The sequence below is a fragment of the Natator depressus genome, chromosome 9, assembly GCF_965152275.1.
Source record: "Natator depressus isolate rNatDep1 chromosome 9, rNatDep2.hap1, whole genome shotgun sequence".
NCBI classification, from domain to species: domain Eukaryota; kingdom Metazoa; phylum Chordata; order Testudines; family Cheloniidae; genus Natator; species Natator depressus.
Window position 1 is genome coordinate 56,262,132 of NC_134242.1, and position 20,810 is coordinate 56,282,941.

At 45.6% G+C, this 20,810-nt stretch overlaps 1 protein-coding gene across 1 annotated transcript; it reads left to right on the forward strand.

Moving 5' to 3' along the window:
• Positions 1–136: 136 nt before the first annotated feature.
• LOC141994158 (DNA-directed RNA polymerases I and III subunit RPAC2-like) lies at positions 137–20,450 on the forward strand. The gene is made up of 6 exons (XM_074964282.1): positions 137–186; positions 984–1,263; positions 16,304–16,401; positions 17,257–17,333; positions 18,463–18,545; positions 20,104–20,450. Exons 1-6 carry the CDS (start codon positions 152–154, stop codon positions 20,149–20,151), a joined length of 621 nt encoding a protein of 206 aa, XP_074820383.1. The 5' UTR covers positions 137–151; the 3' UTR covers positions 20,152–20,450.
• Positions 20,451–20,810: the final 360 nt, after the last annotated feature.

Here is a 20,810-nt window from a genome sequence, read left to right on the forward strand (position 1 = left end):
AGCGTCCGCTAGAGCCCCCCCCCAGCACCTAAGATTTAGTTACAAGTATTTTCAGTAAAAGTCATGGACAGGTCACAGGCTATGACTTTTTGTTTATTGCCGTAACTTGTTCATTACTTTTACTAAAAATACCCATGACGTAGCCTTGGAGATGTACCATCTATCCACTCAGAACACGACTTCACAGTATGTTTGATATTCAAAACCCAGGTTTGGGTTGTTTTGCTGTTGACCAGTCGTGATCCTGTAGCATCTCATCCGTTTCCTCACAGGGCAGGGTCAGACAGTTTGCTCCATATTTCAGTATCAGTCATACTCAGGACATATGCTCTGTGATGCAGATACATGGTTAGGTGCCAAGGACATAGCTTGTTGAGATATTGTCCTTTAAAAATAAGTCACCCTTTATATTTCACATATCTTCATTTCCTAATCCTGCTCTCACTGCATCTCTCCCAGGCAGCCAGTGTCATACAGGCCCTTGGCATCTACTATGAATGCCTCTCAGTGGAATTAACATGCCACAAGAGCAGCATCACCAACCCTAAGTGTTCAAATTTGAGCCAGGCCCCTCCAAATTATGAGACTGAGTTAAAAATCACAAGGGTTTTTTGCTTTGCTGGAGACCTTTTTATTTGACTTCTGGTTTTCAATATTGCCACTCCTTGCAATTTTACTGTGAGTGTGGCACAATATTTGGTGGCTATGTGAGCACCTTATTTATGGAATCCGATTATTTCTGGACAATTTCAACTTTCATTTTAAAAAAAGGTAAATTTCTGGCCTTCTTGGCTGCACAGAAGAACTCAAAAGCATGAACCATACATGTACCAGCACCAGAAAGCAAACAAAAATAAACCCAACTGATTTTTGAAGCCAATCTAATGCTTTTAGGGGCCTTGACTCATTTTTATTATCACATTAGTGGGTTTTGAACTTTTAGGCAACACTCAGGTCACATTTCCATCTTTTCTCTTCAACAGAGGGCTAGAAACTTACTTAAAAACACTGAAAGCTGAAATCCCAGGCAATCACGGGACCCCAGGAGCTGCGGGCTTTAAGAAACACAACAAATATAGAGAGACTCCAATCTGGCAATGCCGGGAAAGTGGTTTCAGAGCACACCAAAATCTTCCTTGTTTGCTCACTTCACTAGGGTTGGACTACAACTCCCAGAATCCCTTAGCAGAGTCGGAGGAGCGAGGAAATTCCTCCCAGGCAGCAATGGCTGAAGAGGTGGAGAGGAAGCCGCTGCTTGAGATGGTGAGTGTCTGGGAGGCCAGGCCTCCTTGGTTCTCCCTGTCCTACTGTGCTCCCTGGCTGAATGATAAGAGCACTAGGGAGGCAGGTTGGGGGGGCTCAGGCTTGTGGCAGAAGAGCCATGTGGTGACCTACTGCTTCCCCTTGTAGCCCTCAGGCCACAGGGTATGCTGTTCCCAAATCCCTCAGCTGCCATGAGCCTGGCACTGCTTTCATGGGTGGTCCTGTTTTCTGCCTACCTCGATCTTTATCTGGCTCCCGTGGCTGGAATATCTGAGAGCTCACCTACGTTCCTGGATTCAGAGAGAGAAGATGCGTTGTCTCTGTTCTGCAGATGGCGGCTGGGGAGGCACTGGGGTGGGTGATGATTGCCCCAGGGAGTCTGGGGGCAGAACTGGGACTCACACCCAGATCTGTGCAAAAATGCTGTTTTATTTGTGTCCCCCCAGCCTCCACACGCCAGTACTGCCACCCTCAACCCTTCAAACATAATGAGTCGAGCTCCTCCCCAAAATCATACGATTTTAAAATCTAGTAAATGTGGGTTCTTTTTATTTTCTTTCTGGGTTTTGAGCCTTTTTGGGGCTCATGTTTTCAAGCTTTCTCTACCGCCATGAGCACTAGAAAACTTGACTTTTCTTTTAAAATGAAAATAGGTTCTCACAAAATCACATGAATCTACAAGCTGGGGCTTTAAGAAAAACACTTGTGATTCTAGACAGTTGGAAACGCTGTTCCCCCCCTTCCCCCACCTACTTAGTTGTCTCATCACCATCTCGCCTGTAAGGCACAGATCCCCAAAGCTATTTAGGCACCTAACTCCCATTGATTTCCCATTGGGAATTAGGTGCCTAAATCCCTTTGAGCAGGGCCCGGATTATCAGTCACAATATATTTGTACAGTACCTAGCACCATGGATCCCAACTTCTTCAAAGCTAAGTGCTACTGCAATATAAATGTTCAGTAGTAATAAGATCTCAAGTCTCCTTAAGTGTAAGGCCACACTTCTGGTTTTGCTAGGACCTTTCACCTCTACAGCCCACCGCTCTGTTAAAAATGACCTAAATGTGCCCTGCAACTGAGGCCAGAAAGCAAGTATATCCTTCAGAAGAAGATAAGATGTGGCATAGCTACAGAGCAGTAGAGGCGCCACCAACCTGTTACTGATCTTCAGCCAATCCCATTCAGAGTTTTCATCTCTCCACATTCAGCTTGAGTCTTCATTAAAATTAATGCTGCAAACCTCCTCTGCATAATGTAGTTTAAAGTATTGGCTGTTGGTAACAAAGAAGATAAGCAGATGTGTTGTTTATGCTTGATTTGCAGTGTGGTTTGGAGACAAGGGAGTCAAGAAGGATGTTGATAAATTGGAGGGAGTTCTGAGAAGAGCCATGTGAATGATTAAAGGATTAGAAAACCTGCTTTACAGTGATAGACACAAGGTGCTTGATCTATATAGCTTAACAAAGAGAAGGTTATTTAATAATGGGCTCTCCCATCTATCCAAGGGCAGGTCTACACTTAAAATGCTGAAGCAGCACAGCTGCACCAATGCCGCTGTAGCGCTTCAGTGAAGACACTACTATCTGACAGGAGAGCTTCTCCCATCAGTGTAGTTAAGCCACCTCTGTAAGAGGCAGTAGCTCTCTATGTCGACAGGAGAAGCCCTCCTGTTGACAAAGTGCTGTCTACACACTGTTTTCACAACCCTGAGTGACGTAGTTACACTGATGTAAGTTTGTTGTGTAGACCTGGCCAGAGAAAGGTATAGCATGATATAATGGCTGGATGTCAAAAATAGACAATTTCAGACTGGAAATAAAGCACACATTTTTAACAGTGAGAATAATTAACCATTGGAACAACCAAGGGTTGTGATGGATTCTTCATCACTGACAATTTTGATTGGATGTTTTTCTGAAAGCTCTGCTCTAGGGATTATTGTGGTGCAGTTCTCTGACCTATGTTATATTGGAGATGAGACTAGGTGATCACAGTGGTCCCTTCTGGCCTTGGAATCTAGGAATCTAATGACACTGAAAAGAATGGGGAGTTTTGGCATTGATATCAGTGGGAGTTGGGACCAGGATTAAGGGCATAGGCCTTCATAGGGAGGGTTCAATTGACCATAACCCAATACATTAGATTAAACAGTTCTCTAAAAATGGGATATTGTGCCCGAACTGAAAGTTGTATGTGAAACCCCAGCTGCATGGCGTATGGCATATTATTTTATAATCAGTCTAGCCCAGCAGTGGAATAGCTGGGTGATTAGTTTGCTTAGCAGACAAAATTGTGTCCCTTGCGTAGCAGTGAATTACTATGGGCTCAGTGTTTTCCTGCAAGGGTCAATCACACATCGGGGAAGAAATCTTTCTATCAGGGATTCACAGAAGCGGCAGGAGGTCCCCATCTCCAAAAATCCATGGGTCACTGATGAACGTATAGGTTATAGGAGAGCTGCTGGAGACAGCAGGCATTGACACAGAAGTCACTCCCTCCTGCCATCTCCACAGCCCTGCTCCATGGCAGTGTGGCTTCTTCAGGATTTGTGGTGCCAGAGCTCCCCTGCTGCTCTCATTGTTTCACAGAGCAGGCAGGGAACCAGGTCAGGCTGAACAGAGATATGGTCAGTATGAAGTTGTATACTGGGTGAAGCCCTGGATTGGTTTTATTTGAGGGTGGGTAGTGCTATGGCAAGCAGCCATTATTTGCCCCTTCACTTGCCCTCTCTTGAGATACAGAGCTTGAATCCAGTGGACCATCTACATGGCAGGTGGGCTGTGAAATCTAAGGGATGTCTGAGGAAGGATGGTGGTTAGGGCACCAGCCTAGGACTTGGGCGAACTAGGTTCAGATCCCTGCTCTTTTACAGACTCCCTGTGTGACCTTGGGCCAGTTGCTTAGTCTCTCTGGACCACAATTCCACATCTGTACAATAAGGATAATAGCACTGCCCTACTTCCCAGGACGTTAGGAGCATAACTATATTCAAGACTGTAAGGTGCTCAGATGCTGCAGTGAGAGGTCCGTATAGTGCCTGAGATAGATAGAAGGGGTAAGTACTAGGGCTGTCAAGCAATTAAAAAAAAAGAATCGTGATTAATCGTGTGATTTAAAAAAAATAATAGAATACCATTTATTTAAATATTTTTGGATGCTTTTTACATTTTCAAATATATTGATTTCAATTACAACACAGAATACAAAATGTACAGTCCTCACTTTATATTTTTTTTATTACAAGTATTTGCACTGTAAAAAAACAAAAGAAAAAGTATTTTTCAATTTGCCTAATACAAGTACTGTAGTGTAATCTCTTTATCATGAAAGTTGAACTTACAAATGTAGAATTATGTACAAAAAAGCCTGCATTCAAAAATAAAACAATGTAAAATTTTAGAGGTTGCAAGTCCACTCAGTCCTACTTCTTGTTCAGCCAAATGCTCAGACAAACAAGTTTGTTTACATTTAATAGAATCATAGAATCATAGAATATTAGGGTTGGAAGGGACCCCAGAAGGTCATCTAGTCCAACCCCCTGCTCGAAGCAGGACCAATTCCCAGTTAAATCATCCCAGCCAGGGCTTTGTCAAGCCTGACCTTAAAAACCTCTAAGGAAGGAGATTCTACCACCTCCCTAGGTAACGCATTCCAGTGTTTCACCACCCTCTTAGTGAAAAAGTTTTTCCTAATATCCAATCTAAACCTCCACCATTGCAACTTGAGACCATTACTCCTCGTTCTGTCATCTGCTACCATTGAGAACAGTCTAGAGCCATCCTCTTTGGAACCCCCTTTTAGGTAGTTGAAAGCAGCTATCAAATCCCCCCTCATTCTTCTCTTCTGCAGACTAAACAATCCCAGCTCCCTCAGCCTCTCCTCATAAGTCATGTGCTCTAGACCCCTAATCATTTTTGTTGCCCTTCGCTGGACTCTCTCCAATTTATCCACATCCTACTTGTAGTGTGGGGCCCAAAACTGGACACAGTACTCCAGATGAGGCCTCACCAGTGTCGAATAGAGGGGAACGATCACGTCCCTCGATCTGCTCGCTATGCCCCTACTTATACATCCCAAAATGCCATTGGCCTTCTTGGCAACAAGGGCACACTGCTGACTCATATCCAGCTTCTCGTCCACTGTCACCCCTAGGTCCTTTTCCGCAGAACTGCTGCCTAGCCATTCGGTCCCTAGTCTGTAGCGGTGCATTGGATTCTTCCATCCTAAGTGTAGGACCCTGCACTTATCCTTATTGAACCTCATCAGATTTCTTTTGGCCCAATCCTCCAATTTGTCTAGGTCCTTCTGTATCCTATCCCTCCCCTCCAGCGTATCTACCACTCCTCCCAGTTTAGTATCATCCGCAAATTTGCTGAGAGTGCAATCCACACCATCCTCCAGATCATTTATGAAGATATTGAACAAAACCGGCCCCAGGACCGACCCCTGGGGCACTCCACTTGACACCGGCTGCCAACTAGACATGGAGCCATTGATCACTACCCGTTGAGCCCGACAATCTAGCCAGCTTTCTACCCACCTTATAGTCCATTCATCCAGCCCATACTTCCTTAACTTGCTGACAAGAATACTGTGGGAGACCGTGTCAAAAGCTTTGCTAAAGTCAAGAAACAATACATCCACTGCTTTCCCTTCATCCACAGAACCAGTAATTTCATCATAAAAGGCGATTAGATTAGTCAGGCATGACCTTCCCTTGGTGAATCCATGCTGACTGTTCCTGATCACTTTCCTCTCATGTAAGTGCTTCAGGATTGATTCTTTGAGGACCTGCTCCATGATTTTTCCAGGGACTGAGGTGAGGCTGACTGGCCTGTAGTTCCCAGGATCCTCCTCCTTCCCTTTTTTAAAGATTGGCACTACATTAGCCTTTTTCCAGTCATCCGGGACTTCCCCCGTTCGCCACGAGTTTTCAAAGATAATGGCCAAGGGCTCTGCAATCACAGCCGCCAATTCCTTCAGCACTCTCGGATGCAACTCGTCCGGCCCCATGGACTTGTGCACGTCCAGCTTTTCTAAATAGTCCCTAGCCACCTCTATCTCCACAGAGGGCTGGCCATCTCTTCCCCATTTTGTGATGCCCAGCGCAGCAGTCTGGGAGCTGACCTTGTTAGTGAAAACAGAGGCAAAAAAAGCATTGAGTACATTAGCTTTTTCCACATCCTCTGTCACTAGGTTGCCTCCCTCATTCAGTAAGGGGCCCACACTTTCCTTGGCTTTCTTCTTGTTGCCAACATACCTGAAGAAACCCTTCTTGTTACTCTTGACATCTCTTGCTATCTGCAGCTCCAGGTGCGATTTGGCCCTCTTGATATCTTTCCTACATGCCCGAGCAATATTTTTATACTCTTCCCTGGTCATATGTCCAACCTTCCACTTCTTGTAAGCTTCTTTTTTATGTTTAAGATCCGCTAGGATTTCACCATTAAGCCAAGCTGGTCGCCTGCCATGTTTACTATTCTTTCGACTCATCGGGATGGTTTGTCCCTGTAACCTCAACAGGGATTCCTTGAAATACAGCCAGCTCTCCTGGACTCCCTTCCCCTTCATGTTAGTCCCCCAGGGGATCCTGGCCATCTGTTCCCTGAGGGAATCGAAGTCTGCAGGAGATAATGCTGCCCATTTCTTGTTTACAATGTCACCTGAAAGTGGGAACAGGTATTCACACGGCACTGTTATAGCCGGCGTCACAAGATATTTACATGCAGATGCACTAATGATTCATATGTTCCTTCATGCTTCAACCACCATTCCAGGAGACATGGATCTGTGCTGATGACAGGTTCTGCTAGATAACAGTCCAAAGCAGTACGGACCAATGCATGTTCATTTTCATTATCTGAATCTGATGCCACAAGCTCAAGGTTGTTTTTCTTTTTTGGTGGTTCAGGTTCTGTAGTTTCCGCATCAGAGTGTTACTCTTTTAAGATTTCTGTTTAGTGTATCTGGTACGTAAATACCTTGCAATGCCAGCTGCAAAAGTGTCAAGCAAATGCCTGTTCTCACTTTCTGGTGACACTGTAAACAAGAAACGGGCAGCATTAACTCCTGCAAATGTAAACAAATTTGTTCGTCTGAGTGATTGGCTGAACAAGAAGTATGACTGAGTGGTCTTGTAGGCTCTGAAGTTTTACATCGTTTTGTTTTTGAGTGCAGTTATGTAACAAAAAAATCTACATTTGTAAGTTGCATTTTCACGACAGCGATTGCACTACAGTACTTGTATGAGGTGAATTGAAAAATACTGTTTCTTTTGTTTATCATTTTTACAGTGCAAATATTTATAATAAAAAATATACACTTTGCTTTCAATTACAACACTGAATGCAATATATATGAAATTGTACAAAAATCAAAATATTTAGTAAATTTCAATTGGTATTCTATTGTTTAACAGTGCAATTAAAACTGCAATTAATCGCAATTAATTTTTTTAATCACGAATAATTTTTTGAGTTAATCGCGTGCGTTAGCTGCGATTAATCGACAGCCCTAGTAAGTACTAATTCTGTGGCGGGCTTCCTTCCTCCCCAGGCAGCAGTGTGGGATGTATGCACAGAGAATTCTCGAACCTAGGAACATAGCTGTTTAGGGTGTTTGTCACAAGGTGGTGGAGGATGTTTTTGGGTTCAGATTTCACACCTGATCTTTAGAGAAACATCAGTAGCCCTATCTAATGCTTGTCAGCACCACAGGATGTGACACCACTTTATTTTGTATAATATCTTTCATGGAGCTAAATGACATAGGTACCAAGTTAAAACCCAAGCCAACAGCAGAGGGAGGGAGAAATTGAGAGGAGACAAAAGTGGCATTTTCAGAAATGGATGGAACAGTGAGATCCAAGAAGGTGCCTGCTGCTTTAATTTCTTGAAGCATTTCATTGTGTTGTCCTGTGTTTTGAGCTCACTGAGATTGTCCCACAGGGAATATAAACAGCAAAGTCTGTGCTATGTTAGATGGAGCTAGGTTAGAAGCTAGGGTCAATATTTCTAAAACTAGCCCTATTTTTCAAAGGGATTTTTTGGAATGAGGCCCAAGGAGTCTCAGATAATCATTTTGTTAGCTGCAAGATCTTTCTTTGGTAGAGATTTCCCACCCTTTAAACCGACACATTGGCAAGATTATTCAGCTCTGTAGTGAGAGTTTCAGGCTGGCCTTTCTATCCATGAACCCAAACTTTTTTCTTATGTCTGCCTTTCCTTCATCAGTTGATTCAGTGCTGTTGTAGCCATGTTGGTCCTGTTATTAGCAAGGCAAAGTGGGTGAGGTAATATCTTTTATTGGACCAACTTCTGTTGGTGAAAGAGACAAGCTTTTGAGCGTATACAGAGCTCTTCTTCAGGCTTTCACCTGATGGAGAGCTCTGTGTTAGCTTGAAAGCTTGTATCTTTAACAAACAGAAGTCAGCCCAATAAACGATATTACCTCACCGTCTTTTGTTTCCTTCACCAGGTCCCTTGTATTTTTTTTCTCTCTCAGCCAATGCACTAGATGGCACCACAGTTCACCATAGCTGGATTTGTATCACTTACTAGCTTGAAAGGAACTTGTTTGTCCAGCAGTCCAAGACGATGTAAATTATTACTCTCTGGACAGCTCCTCCAGAGTTTCCACTTGCCAGCCAACCAACCAGTCAATGGGGAAGGGGCTATTGAGAATGGAGGGGGCTGCACAGGGGAAACAAATGGATTGTTGTTAGTAGTATCTATTATTTATTGCCTGTTTTAAAAAGGAACCATGTAAATATGGTCAGTTATTGTTCCAACAAAATGCCCAATCATGCAGATCTCCTCATAAGTAACCATGAGTACTTCCATTGATACATTGTGGAAAAGGGTAGAAGGATCAGGCCTCTAGACAGCAAACCAGACACTTTGATCTAGAAATGTCCCATAGTGTACAGACCCATACACAGTAAAAGAGAAAGGGGACTGAAATGGGTTGCTTGATATAAGAGATGTCAGGGAATTTAGGGACAGACTTGCACCGTGGTCCCTAACCAGTTACCACCTGCACTTGCATACAAAACAATTTGTGTATAAATTGACCCTTCTGATTGCCCACTGAACATGAATAAAAACCAGTGTCCCAAATATAAACTAGCCACCACTCTGTCTAGCTAATCTAGTCCCTCTATGTGCAGCACTAATGTAGCCATCACTGCAGTGTGTGGGTACCAATTACAAGGTTAAATAATTCACAGCCCCTCTAAGCAGAAAGATCTTTTATATGATGTGGGATTACAGCTATTAGGATTGCTTAGCTGGAAGAGGCAAATAAATATCTGAGATATGGTCTGTCAGGACCAGGGTCTACAGCCTGCCCTTGGTGTGGATATCCTGGATAATTTTGTGGGTCTTTCCCTTCTCTAAGGGGTTGTCTATGCAGGGAAATTGACCAGCATAACTTTAGCAGAATAACTGTTCTTTTATAGGTTTCAGAGTAGCAGCCATGTTAGTCTGTATTCGCAAAAAGAAAAGGAGGACTTGTGGCACCTTAGAGACTAACAAATTTATTTGAGCATAAGCTTTCGTGAGCTACAGCTCACTTCATCCACTGAATGCATCCGATGAAGTGAGCTGTAGCTCACGAAAGCCCTATGCTCAAATAAATTTGGTAGTCTCTAAGGTGCCACAAGTCCTCCTTTTCTTTTTGTTCTTTTATAGCCATGCCAATATAACTCCCTGTGTAGATACTCTTCTGGAATAAAAGCAACTTTTTTCTGGAATAATTACTCCACTTACAAACATCTTTGGGGATCTAGAGGCAATTTGATTGATTGTGTTTTTCCGATTAGGAAAGCTGCCATGAAAACAGATCAGTTCTTCTCTTTTCCTGTTGTTCCATAATTTGAGAACAAGGGGCCACCGGATGAAATGAATGGCAAGTAAATGTAGAAAAATAAAATATTGCTGCACACACCAGCTGGAATTCCCTACACCGGGTGGCATTCCCTACACCAGGAAGGGGATCGGGCTTTCAGGTCAGATAATGGAGAACAATTTTCAGATGGGATGGATAATTTGACACCTACATACCACAGTGATGGGCACATTAGAAATACATAGAAACATCCAACTTCATGCCTCTGGGCACAAACTGATTACCGCAGGGCCATGTCAGAACCCTCCCTATGTATACAGCATGACACAAGTGGTGTTTTACTGGAGGGATGCTGTTTGCCTTCTCTGAAGCATCAGATAACAGCCACTGCTGGAGGACCAGTGGTCTGATCATCTATGGCAAGCCTTCCATCCCTATGGAGATCTGGAAATGTATCAAAGGGATCTCTGTGCGAACCAGGAGGGAAAAATCAAGTCTCTGGGAACCAGACTGGTCTGGCAGAGCATGTTCTCTGTGGTTGCATAGGCTGTCATCCATCAGATCAGTGCATTGGTTTCTCAGAGTGCACTAGACAGATGGAAAAGCTAAATGCACTGTAGTCTGCTGTGTGGTTTGTTGCCTTCTCAATCTCCTTTAAGAAGTCTGCCCTGTGCGTCTCCTGTGATGCACTGCACTAGGCCACACAGCCCTCTTTTCCGTGAACTCCGTGACTTCTGTAGTGGTCAGTATGGCTGACCACGGATGCCAGGTGGCCCAGGGGACAGCCACACTGGCCGCTGCTGGAGTGGCTCTGCAGCTAGCCGCTTGGGTGGCCTTGCAGCCAGCTGCACTGGTCGCTGCTGGAGCTGCCCTGGGGCCAGCCGCAATGGCCGCTGCTCGGGCGGCCCTGGGTGGCTGGCACCAGGGACTGCCCGAGCAGCAGCTGGTGCAGCTGGCCCCAGGTACCGCCTGAGCAGTGGTCCCAGGGCAGCAGGAGCAGCCACAGCTCAGTGATCCCTGGGGGCACCCCCAGAGTAGCGGTCCCTTGGGGCCCGCAGCAGCACCCCCAGGGGTCCCGCAGAGCAGGACTCTTCCAGGGGGCCCCCCAACTAAGATTTAGTCAGAGGTATTTATAGTACAAGTCATGTACAGGTCACAGGCTGTGAATTTTTGTTTTTTGCCCGTGACCTGTCCATGAATTTTATTAAAAATACCCATGACTAAATCGTAGCCTTATTGATAACATCCAAATCCACATGTGCATGTGTTTGGACATAGAGGGCCTGATCCTGTGACATATTGAGCCTTGAGGGTGTGCCACACTGTGCAGGATCAGGCCCCTAGAGACATGACACAGCAGTGGATCCAGAATCCTCCTGATATAGTCTGTCAGACTCCTGCCAATACACCAATTACTAAAAGCTCCAACAGGACAGGTTTGGGATTGGGATTCCCTCCCAAACCAACAGAGCATCTAAATAATCTGCCAGCCATCAGAATGCTGCTCAGCCTCTGACCTCTCCCTGGGCTACGTATAGCTTCTGCATAGTCAGATTTGACCAGTCAGTCCTAGCCGTTTCTTCTCTCAGAACTGGAGCGAGGTCTCAAGGTTAAATGTGGAGCCAGAGCTATACAAAGCCCTCATCTCTTCACTTTCTACCCACAGCCAGTTCCTCAAATGCTACAGAAAGTTCACAATTCTATTCACTTCTCATCACATGTCAACACCCTCAGCAGTTACATTCATCTTTGCACAGGCACAGACACTGCAAGGAATTTGCTCAGAGTTTTAAAAGAACATGGACAGTGATTTCAGAGAATGAGAAGGGTTACCAAGATCTGCTAGAGAATTCAAGGACTGGCTCCAGAAAGCCGCAGCAATCCCTGTAGATTACATGCGGCACAATAATTATATTAACGTTATAATCCTTTGTATTTCTACAGCCCCTTTCATGTTAGGATCTCAAAGCACTTTAATAAATTAAGCCTCACAACCCTTTGGTGGGGTAGGTAAATATCATCCCCAATTCTACACATGGGGAAAATGAGGTGCAGAGAGAGAGGTTAAGGAATAAGTCCTTCCCCCACAGTGGTCATTGGCAAAATTTCCATGGGAGTAAGAAGACAAGAAATGAGGGACTTTCCCTATGCCACTCAGTGAGATCGTGGCATTGCTGAGAACAGAACTCAAGTGAACTAACTCCCAGTCCCCTCCCACACACATTAGACCCACCTTCTTCCTGTTTGTTCCCAGAGCTGGTTGTTATTTTGCTAGTCTGCAAGGAAGTATTTACTGATATCATTAGTGTCTATTGACTCTCAGAAGCATCTTTCCATAGCTCCAGGCTCTTTGGGTAGCCATTAAAATGGCATCAGACTAAAGAAGAAAATCCTGCTTGCCTGCTCTCCCCTCTCTCAGGGCGTACGAGCCCGTTTAAACCACCCTTCGTGACCCCACCCCTGTAAATAACCACCTCCTTCATCAGCCTATTGCACACACCCCTCAACCTGCTCTTTCCTGAGAAGTTGAAGAAAACCGATGCGGGGCCTGACAGGCAGAAGAAGGGCTTAGATGGCCCAACCAAGATCAGGGCCGCAATGTCGTGGGCACAGAGTGAGACCCTGCCCCAAATAGCTCACAATGGGATGGGAGGGAAAAGCAGGGGACTGAGGCCCAGAGGGTTAAATTATTTGCCCAGTGTCAGACAAGGAGTCTGAAGCAAAGCTTGGCACTGAACCCAGATCTAGTGCCTTAGCCACAGAATTATCAAGATGTTCTCCCAGCCTGAGACTCTTCAGCTAAGACCAGATATCAAGAGCTGATCTAAATGCTGGACAAATAGGATTTTAAAATGGAACTGCTGTTTTTTTAACTCCTAGTGCTGACTTGATCTCCGTGACAGACACGGAGGCAGTGTGGCCTTGTGAATAGAGCACTGAATGGGGACCTGGGAGACCCAGCTCTGCCACTGGCTCACTCTGACTCCTTGGACAAGTCATGTCACTGCCCTGTGCCTCGGTTTCCCCATATATAATGGTGATAACGATCCTGACCTGCTTTGAAAAACACTTTGAGATCTGCTGATGAAAACACTAGGTAAGAGCTAGGTGGTGGTATTACTGGAGTGATATCTTGATCCTATTGAAGTCATTGGTGAAATTCACATTCATTTCAATAGGGTAGGATTTCACCTAGAGCAGTGGCTCTCAACCTTTCCAGACAACTGTACCCCTTTTAGGAGTCTGATTTGTCTTGTGTACCCCCAAGTTTCACTTCACTTAAAAACTCATCATCATCACTTCCATAACCGCATTGGTTGTTGGGGCACTATCATTGATGAACAAGGAACCAAATGTCTCCACCCCTGATGATTGTGTGTCAGTGCTTGAGTCTCCGCAAAGTCCATTCCTGTCCACTCTTTTATGTTGTCAATCCATCTCTTCTTCTGTCTACCTCTTCCTCTCTTCCGCTGTACTGTCCTTTGGAGGATGATCTTGGATAGGCCAGATGATCTTGTTACATGGCTGTACCACTTCAGCTTGCACTTCTTCACGGTCATCAGGAGGTCTTCATATGACTCAGTGCATTGGGTGATGATGTTGCAGACCTCTTCATTAGTGACGTGGTCGAAGTAGGAGATGCCCAGGATTTTATGGAAGTATCTCATCTCTACTACCTGTATTTTCCGTCAGAGTCCATGTCTTGCATGCATACAGAAAAATGGAGGTGACCAATGCATGCAGCAGTTTCAGTTTGGATTCCAGGAAGATGTTCTTATTCCTCCAAACTGGCTTTAGCTTTGCCACTGCTGCTGTGGTTTGCGTAGTTCTTGCCCGAATTTCTGCCTTGGATCCTTCATCAGTGATGATTGCCCCAAATACTTGAACTGTTTCACTGTCTCCAGCTCTAGTCCACTGACAGTGATAGGTGAGCTGATCCCATCACGTTTTTTGTCATCAGCTTAGACAGCCCAGATTCAACAGAGGAGGATGACTTTCCAGTTCTAAGTGAAGAAGTGGAGACAGCTGTGAAAACACTCAAAAACAGAAAGGCTACAGGTATTGACAACATCCCAGCCGAATTGATGAAATTCGGAGGAGAAATAGTAATAGATGTGCTCCTCTGAATTTCATCATTTCGGGTGGGATGTTGTCAATAGATCTGCAGCAAGATCCGGCAGACCGGTGAGTGGCCCTTCACGTGGACACAGTCACTAATCATCATTCTGCCAAAGAAAGGCAACCTGCAATTGTGTCAAAATTACTGGACCATAAGCTTAGTTAGCCATCCCAGCAAAGTGATGTTGAAAGTCATATTGAACAGATTGAAGCCACAAGCGGAGAATATCATTGCTGAAGAACAGGCTGGCTTTTGTGTTGGAACAAGTACCACAGAACCGATTTTCAACCTTCATGTTCTATGTGAGAAGTACTTACAATACCAGCAGGACATCTACCATGTCTTTGTTGACTTCAAGAAGGCATTTGACAGAGTATGGCACGAAGCTCTCTGGGCAACTATGAAGAAGTACAATGTTGGTCGCAAGCTTATTCTTACCATTAAACAACTGTATGCCAAGGCCAGCAGTGCAGTTCTTGTCAATGGCACAATAGGAGAGTGGTTTTGCACCAAGGCTGCCTTCTTTCACCCACACTGTTCAACATCTACTTGGAGCTTATAATGACTGATACCCTAGAAGATCACATATGCACAGTCAGCATTGAGGGGCGAACAATCTCAAATCTTCAGTTCGCTGATGACATTGATGGCCTGGCAGGCAGCGAAGATGAACTTGCCAACCTTGTGAAACGATTGGATGAAACCTCTGCAAAATATGGCATGGAAATCAATGCAGAGAAAACCAAGCTGATGACTTAAAAACTACTTGCTTACAAAATTAGACATAAAAATACAAAAGTGTCACTGCACACTGTTACTGAAAAATTGCTTACTTTCTCATTTCTACCATATAATTATAAAATTATCAATTGGAATATAAATATTGTACTTACATTTCAGTATATAGAGCAGTATAAACAAGTCATTGTCTGTATGAAATTTCAGTTTGTACTGACTTTGCTAGTGCGTTTTATGTAGCCTGTTGTAAAAGTTAAAAGTCCAGTCAGTGGCGCAAGCAGGGCCTGGGGCTAAGGCAGGTTCCCTGACTGCCCTGGCTCAGCGCGGTCCCAGAAGTGGCCGCCAGCTCTCCCGCCACCATAGCTTCTGCTGCTCATTGTTGATGAGAGAGGTCTCTCCCATCGGCATAACGTGGCTATACGAGCGCTTTGACAGTGGCACAGTGGTATTGGTGCAGCTGTGCCGCTGTACGCTTGTAAGTGTAGACTTGGCCTGACTCCTCTCAACAAACTTTTTCCTTTAGGAAGCTTTTCCTGCCATCTCACCTCACTGCTTATTGCTTTTTATTTCACCCATTATTCCTAGATATTCTCCTTTTTCTCCCCACAATGGATCCCAGCTGGTATCCCTACAACTCCTCCAGCAGCAATAGTTGCTGGGACTATTTCCCCCTTCTCTTGAGTGAAAAAAAGCACAGTCTTGTTACACTCTAGGTGCCAGTTTCCACAGACTCAGATAGTTATTGTTGAGTCTGGAATGTGACTCCCGGTGAAAGAGATCCGAGAACGGCTTGGTATTAAAGGTCGTTGAGGGTGGAATCTTGTACTCATGCTCCCAAAATTCCCTTGGAAGGCTGGGACCTTTGGGTGTGCAAGAAATGGAAGGATCAGAACCTAGGATAATACTAATCCTTTGACTGTATATATAATAATAATTCCTAACTTTTCTATCATGCAGTATATCTAGCCTTCATCTATCTGGCAGCCGAGAAATCCCTGGGTTCTAAGAGGAAAGCTCTGGCTTTATATTTTTTTCCCTCCAGATTTATGTGGTGGGCCCATACTCCAGCTGTGGCATTTCTCCAAAAGCAAGCTCTTGGCAAGTCTCAATCACTGTTTTCTAACACAGTGATGAACATAGATGAACAATGATGAACCTAGTTGTCCAGGTCTATGCTTACAGTCAGACCATGGGTGGGTGAATCTGTTGCTGACACCAGTCATCAGAACTGAGTCATTTTTCTAGTATAGGCCTGGCCTTAGTTACTTCAGGAGGGGCTTAAATCATCTGGAGATATAATTTTTGTGCTCCTCTTGCTTTCCTGTGTCTGGCAGGTCCAGGCAGATGGGATGGATGGAAACTGTGTCACATTTGTGTTACATGATGAGGACCACACTCTCGGCAACTCCCTCCGTTACATGATCATGAAAAAGTAAGTTGAGTCCCTGTGATAACTGGTACCACCTTAGGGCTATGTTTCTCGTCCCTTGACTTCTGATCTAGCACCTCTGGCACTCCTGAAGCTGGGTGAATATTACAAATCTCCCTACTTGGGTTCTTTAAACAAATGCACTTTGACTGCATATCTGCCCCTTTGGGAACAAGTTTACTGTCAGGCCTGGGAGTGGAAACAGTCAGTGTTCAAGTGAGTATTAGAGAATCTCATTTTGAACTTGCAAACACAAATATCCTCACTGGGAGCCTGATTCGTATGCTTATGCAGTCAAAAGAATAGTATCTCATGACCTACATGACCCTATCCAAACTATCCAGTAGTGAATATTTATGAGGAACTTCTTGTCATGAGTTCCAGCTCTAGAAGTATTCATGGAGGGGGGTTTTCATTTGATAATTTTAAAGGACAAATTGTGATAGTCTTGTAAGCTGCTCATGATAAATCACCATCAGCAAACCAGTGCTGTAACCTTTAGGCCGTGCTTCCTTTCAACTGCTAAAGCCAGGGCAACCACTCGACTGGTCCCAAGTTTGGGTCTGGGCAGCCGCGAAATCCATCCACAACATAGAAGAGGCAGGGGATGTTTATCTTGCTCCATACCCCATCCACTTCAGGATCCAGCCCACCCCGCAGAAGTACACCTTCCCCTCTGCATGTCTGTCTCAGGGAGCTGTGGGTGATGGGAAGTGATTGCTTTTGAAACATGTGGGACCATCACGCAGTGCAGGTCTGCTTGCTTCAGAGGTTCCCTAAACATGAGTGTCTCTGCAGTTGGCTTGCTGCTGATTTTGAGAGCCCATTTGTGCTTCCTGCTTCTGTCTCTCCTTGTAGCTCTGAAGTGGAGTTTTGTGGTTACAGCATCACACACCCATCTGAAAGCAAAATCAACTTCCGGATCCAGACCAGAGGTAGGAATGCAGCTGGGCTTCCTTGGACAGCTGTCCCTTGCCATGTCAGGCCCTGAAACCATGGATCAGCCAGCCCCCTCTCTCCCTCTGAATGTCCTTCGTTCCACCATTCTACTGGGCAGTTGCTATCACCATCCATGATCAGTGCATCTTGAGTAGCAGTGATAGAGCTGGTCTCTGTCATCCCCCAGTGCAGAGCCCAGACGTGGCCTCTGTAGTAATCAGCAAGCTTGGGGAGTTGTGGTCCCAAAGCCTCACTCAGCGCTGGGCATCCGACCTGGCCTCACCCCCTGGTTAGCTCCCGGATGCCCCTCTGAGTTAGATCTTCACCCAAAGCTTGTTACATTACACACTAAACAACAGATCCAGTCTGTTATACAGCTCGATGGCCAGATATTGCTAATTCCTGGGGTGAATAGCACCGCAAGTGCTCTATGCAGCAGGGTGCCCTCTGGATGCTGTACTCTGTGTTCCCCCGATCCTATCCTGATGTCCACACCAAAGGGCAGCCTGCAGGACTTGCCTGGGACTGCATCTGCTGTTGCAAGAGCAAGGCCAATGATCTGCTCCATTTCCATACCAATCTCACAGTTGTCCCACAGCGTCTGACACTCTGAATAGTTTGAAAAACCCAGCCAGAGCCTCTAACTTGGTTCCCAGCTCACAGGTCCCCTCTCCTGTGGCCTTGAGTGTTGGTTGCGTAGAAGAGCAGAGCCACTGGAAATGGCCAAGTTGTGCTAGATGGCTTTTTAATTTTTTGAAGAATTTAGCAGTGCTGCAAAGTGCTGGATTGCTGGCCCCAGAGAGTGGAGCCTTATGTCTGTCCACAGCACAAACTGCAGGGCAACCTTCCCCTACGCTGTCCCCTGCCAAAGAGCTTCAGCCTGGACTTGGGTCTCTGAGACACCAATTCAAGCCTCCATGGTCCTTGTATGCTCTTCTCAGACTGCTGATGAGAGTGGGAGGGAGCATGATGTGAACGCTGGCCTAAGATCCTCACCTTATCACAGGAGCCGCCAAAGAGGTGTATGATGGTTGGTCACTACTGAGCTGGGCTAGGAGGGGAAGGGCCCCGTATCCCATACTGGAGCCAGCCACACTTTATGTGAATGCTTCTCCTTTTCTGAAGGGGGGCTCCTGGCCATTGAGCCGTTCCGGAGAGGACTGACAGAACTGGTGGATGTCTGCCAGCACGTGCTCAGCAAGTTTGAGGTGAGGTCACTGCTTCATGGTAGAATGACTCTGGGATCCTCTCTGTGGTCTGCAAAGGAGAGAAATAGCTGGCTGCACTGATTGACTGACTGAGGTGCTAACATGTCCATGGCTGCAGCCGTTATCTAACTGATCCCCTCCTCGCTCCTCTTGCAAGATCTGCACATATTTGGAGGCAGCCAGTTGTAGTAGTTAGAGAAGTGGAACTGGGAGTCAGCAGACTTGGGCTCTCTGACCAGCTTTGACACTGAATCGCTGTGTGACCTTGGGGAAGTCACTTCGCCTCTGTGTGACTCGGTTTCCCCATCTCTAAAGTGACACTTCACCTGCCTCTGAAAGGGGGGTTCTGAGAAGCAAGCAGTGTTTGTAGAGTGCTTTGGGATCCTCAGATGAAAGTTGCTATACAAGGTAAATGCAAAATATTGCTATTTCACCCTGTTTGTTACATTTTACTGCAGTGTAAAGTGAAGAGCAGAGAATGCACAAATCTGCATTCCATATCCAAGGGGTTTCACCGTCATCTTGGAAGAGATGTTTTTTCTACCATACCAAGGGGATAGGATTTGGAAAGCCACCTGAGGCTCAGTAATCCTGCTTGTGGTAGAGAGCAGCTAGTGCATCATAGAGACAGTTTGGTGTGGCAGGGGCATAAGAGTGCCAGTGTGAAGGGTGGCTTGGGTGTGAGTGGTGCATATGGAACCTGGATGCTGCAGAATAAATTTGGGATCAATAATCTGCTCCCCCCAACCCTAACGAATGTGGACCTGTGCTCTTTGAAGGAAGGGCCTGATGCAGTGGCAGGGACCTCAATGGGGGGCAAAAATGGGCTCTGAATTTGTTCTCTTTCAAACATGCTGCTGTAATCTGTAAAGCATCTGTGTCTCTAGGCAGGCTGATCTGGGGGCTACTCCTGGGGGCGCTGCCTCACCTCCCTTACAGTGATCCAAGGCTATGATCAGAAATAAAATGCAACCATTTCTCAGAGCACCTAAAGCCAGTGGTGAGCTGGAGCCGGTTCGCACCGGTTTGCACGAACCGGTTGTTAAATTTTGAAGCTGGTTTAGAACCGGTTGTTAAAGGGGTGGGCAAACTCCGGCCTGTGGGCCACATCCGGCCTGCGGGACCATCCTGTCCGGCCCACCTGAGCTCTCGGCTGGGGAGGCTCCCCTGAGAATCCCTTTTTAATTTTTACTCACCCGGGTCTTCGGTGGCACTTCGGCGGCCGGTCCTTCAGTGCCGCCGAAGACCCGGAGCGACTGAAGGACCTGCCACCAAAGTGCCGCTGAACACCCAGAGCGACTGAAGGAACTGGTTCTTCAGCTTTTGGCAGCTCATCACTGCCTAAAGCTCATCAGTTACCCTCCCCACCCTTCGGTCTTTTCAAGCAGGAGCCTCAGCCACATTAAAATGTTGCCCTTTTCTTGTTTTATTCTGCCCAGGACAGTATGTTCAGAACCAGAGAGCCTCTCAAAGCTCCTCAGGCGTGGACAAGGGTGTGGCTGTGTTTTAATTCATCAAACATACAGCATTGACATTGGTCATTTAATCTCATTTGCAGGCAAGCATAAAGGAATACAGGGCCCAAAGAGAGGAGGAAATGGACTAGCAGCTGCTGGAGTACGGAATGGACATGTATATATTGTTCGTTTATGTTTAATGCCCCTGTTGAAAGTGGTTTTATTTTTTTTATGACAAACCTGAAGTAGACTGTGTAATTTCTCTAATAAACGCTGTAAGGTTCAGTCCAGCTTGCATTTCACTCCATTCAGACCTGCCACGGATCCAGAAAAAGATAGGGGTTTCCCGAAATTTTCTCAGGTCGGCAGTCCCCACCACACTTTCATTCTCACCCTTAGAAATCTCCACAGCCTCAAATTCACTTCAAGATCTGAGTCTGCACAAATCCCCCAGATCAAAGCACCTCCAACCCCCTGCAGGGTTTGAAATCTGATGGGTTTCAGAGTAACAGCCGTGTTAGTCTGTATTCGCAAAAAGAAAAGGAGTACTTGTGGCACCTTAGAGACTAACCAATTTATTTGAGCATAAGCTTTCGTGAGCTACAGCTCACTTCATCGGATGCATACTGTGGAAAGTATAGAAGATGATAATTTTTCAGCTATCATCCCTTTTCTCTAAACTTCTTACATTTCCACACTTCTTCCATTTTTGGGGTGCCTTGATGACTTCCACCTAACCCTTTATCCACCCCTTGGGAGAAACTGATTATGATTTCGTGGTGTTGGAAGGGTAGCTGCAAAGACCAGA

Bases quoted from the DNA above. Each gene is read 5' to 3' on its own strand.
- LOC141994158 (XM_074964282.1), top strand. From the start codon at position 152: ATGTACCATCTATCCACTCAGAACACGACTTCACA. The intron at 16,402-17,256 runs GTAAGTTGAGTC...CTCTCCTTGTAG, and splicing joins CGTTACATGATCATGAAAAA to CTCTGAAGTGGAGTTTTGTG. The intron at 17,334-18,462 runs GTAGGAATGCAG...CCTTTTCTGAAG, and splicing joins CTTCCGGATCCAGACCAGAG to GGGGGCTCCTGGCCATTGAG.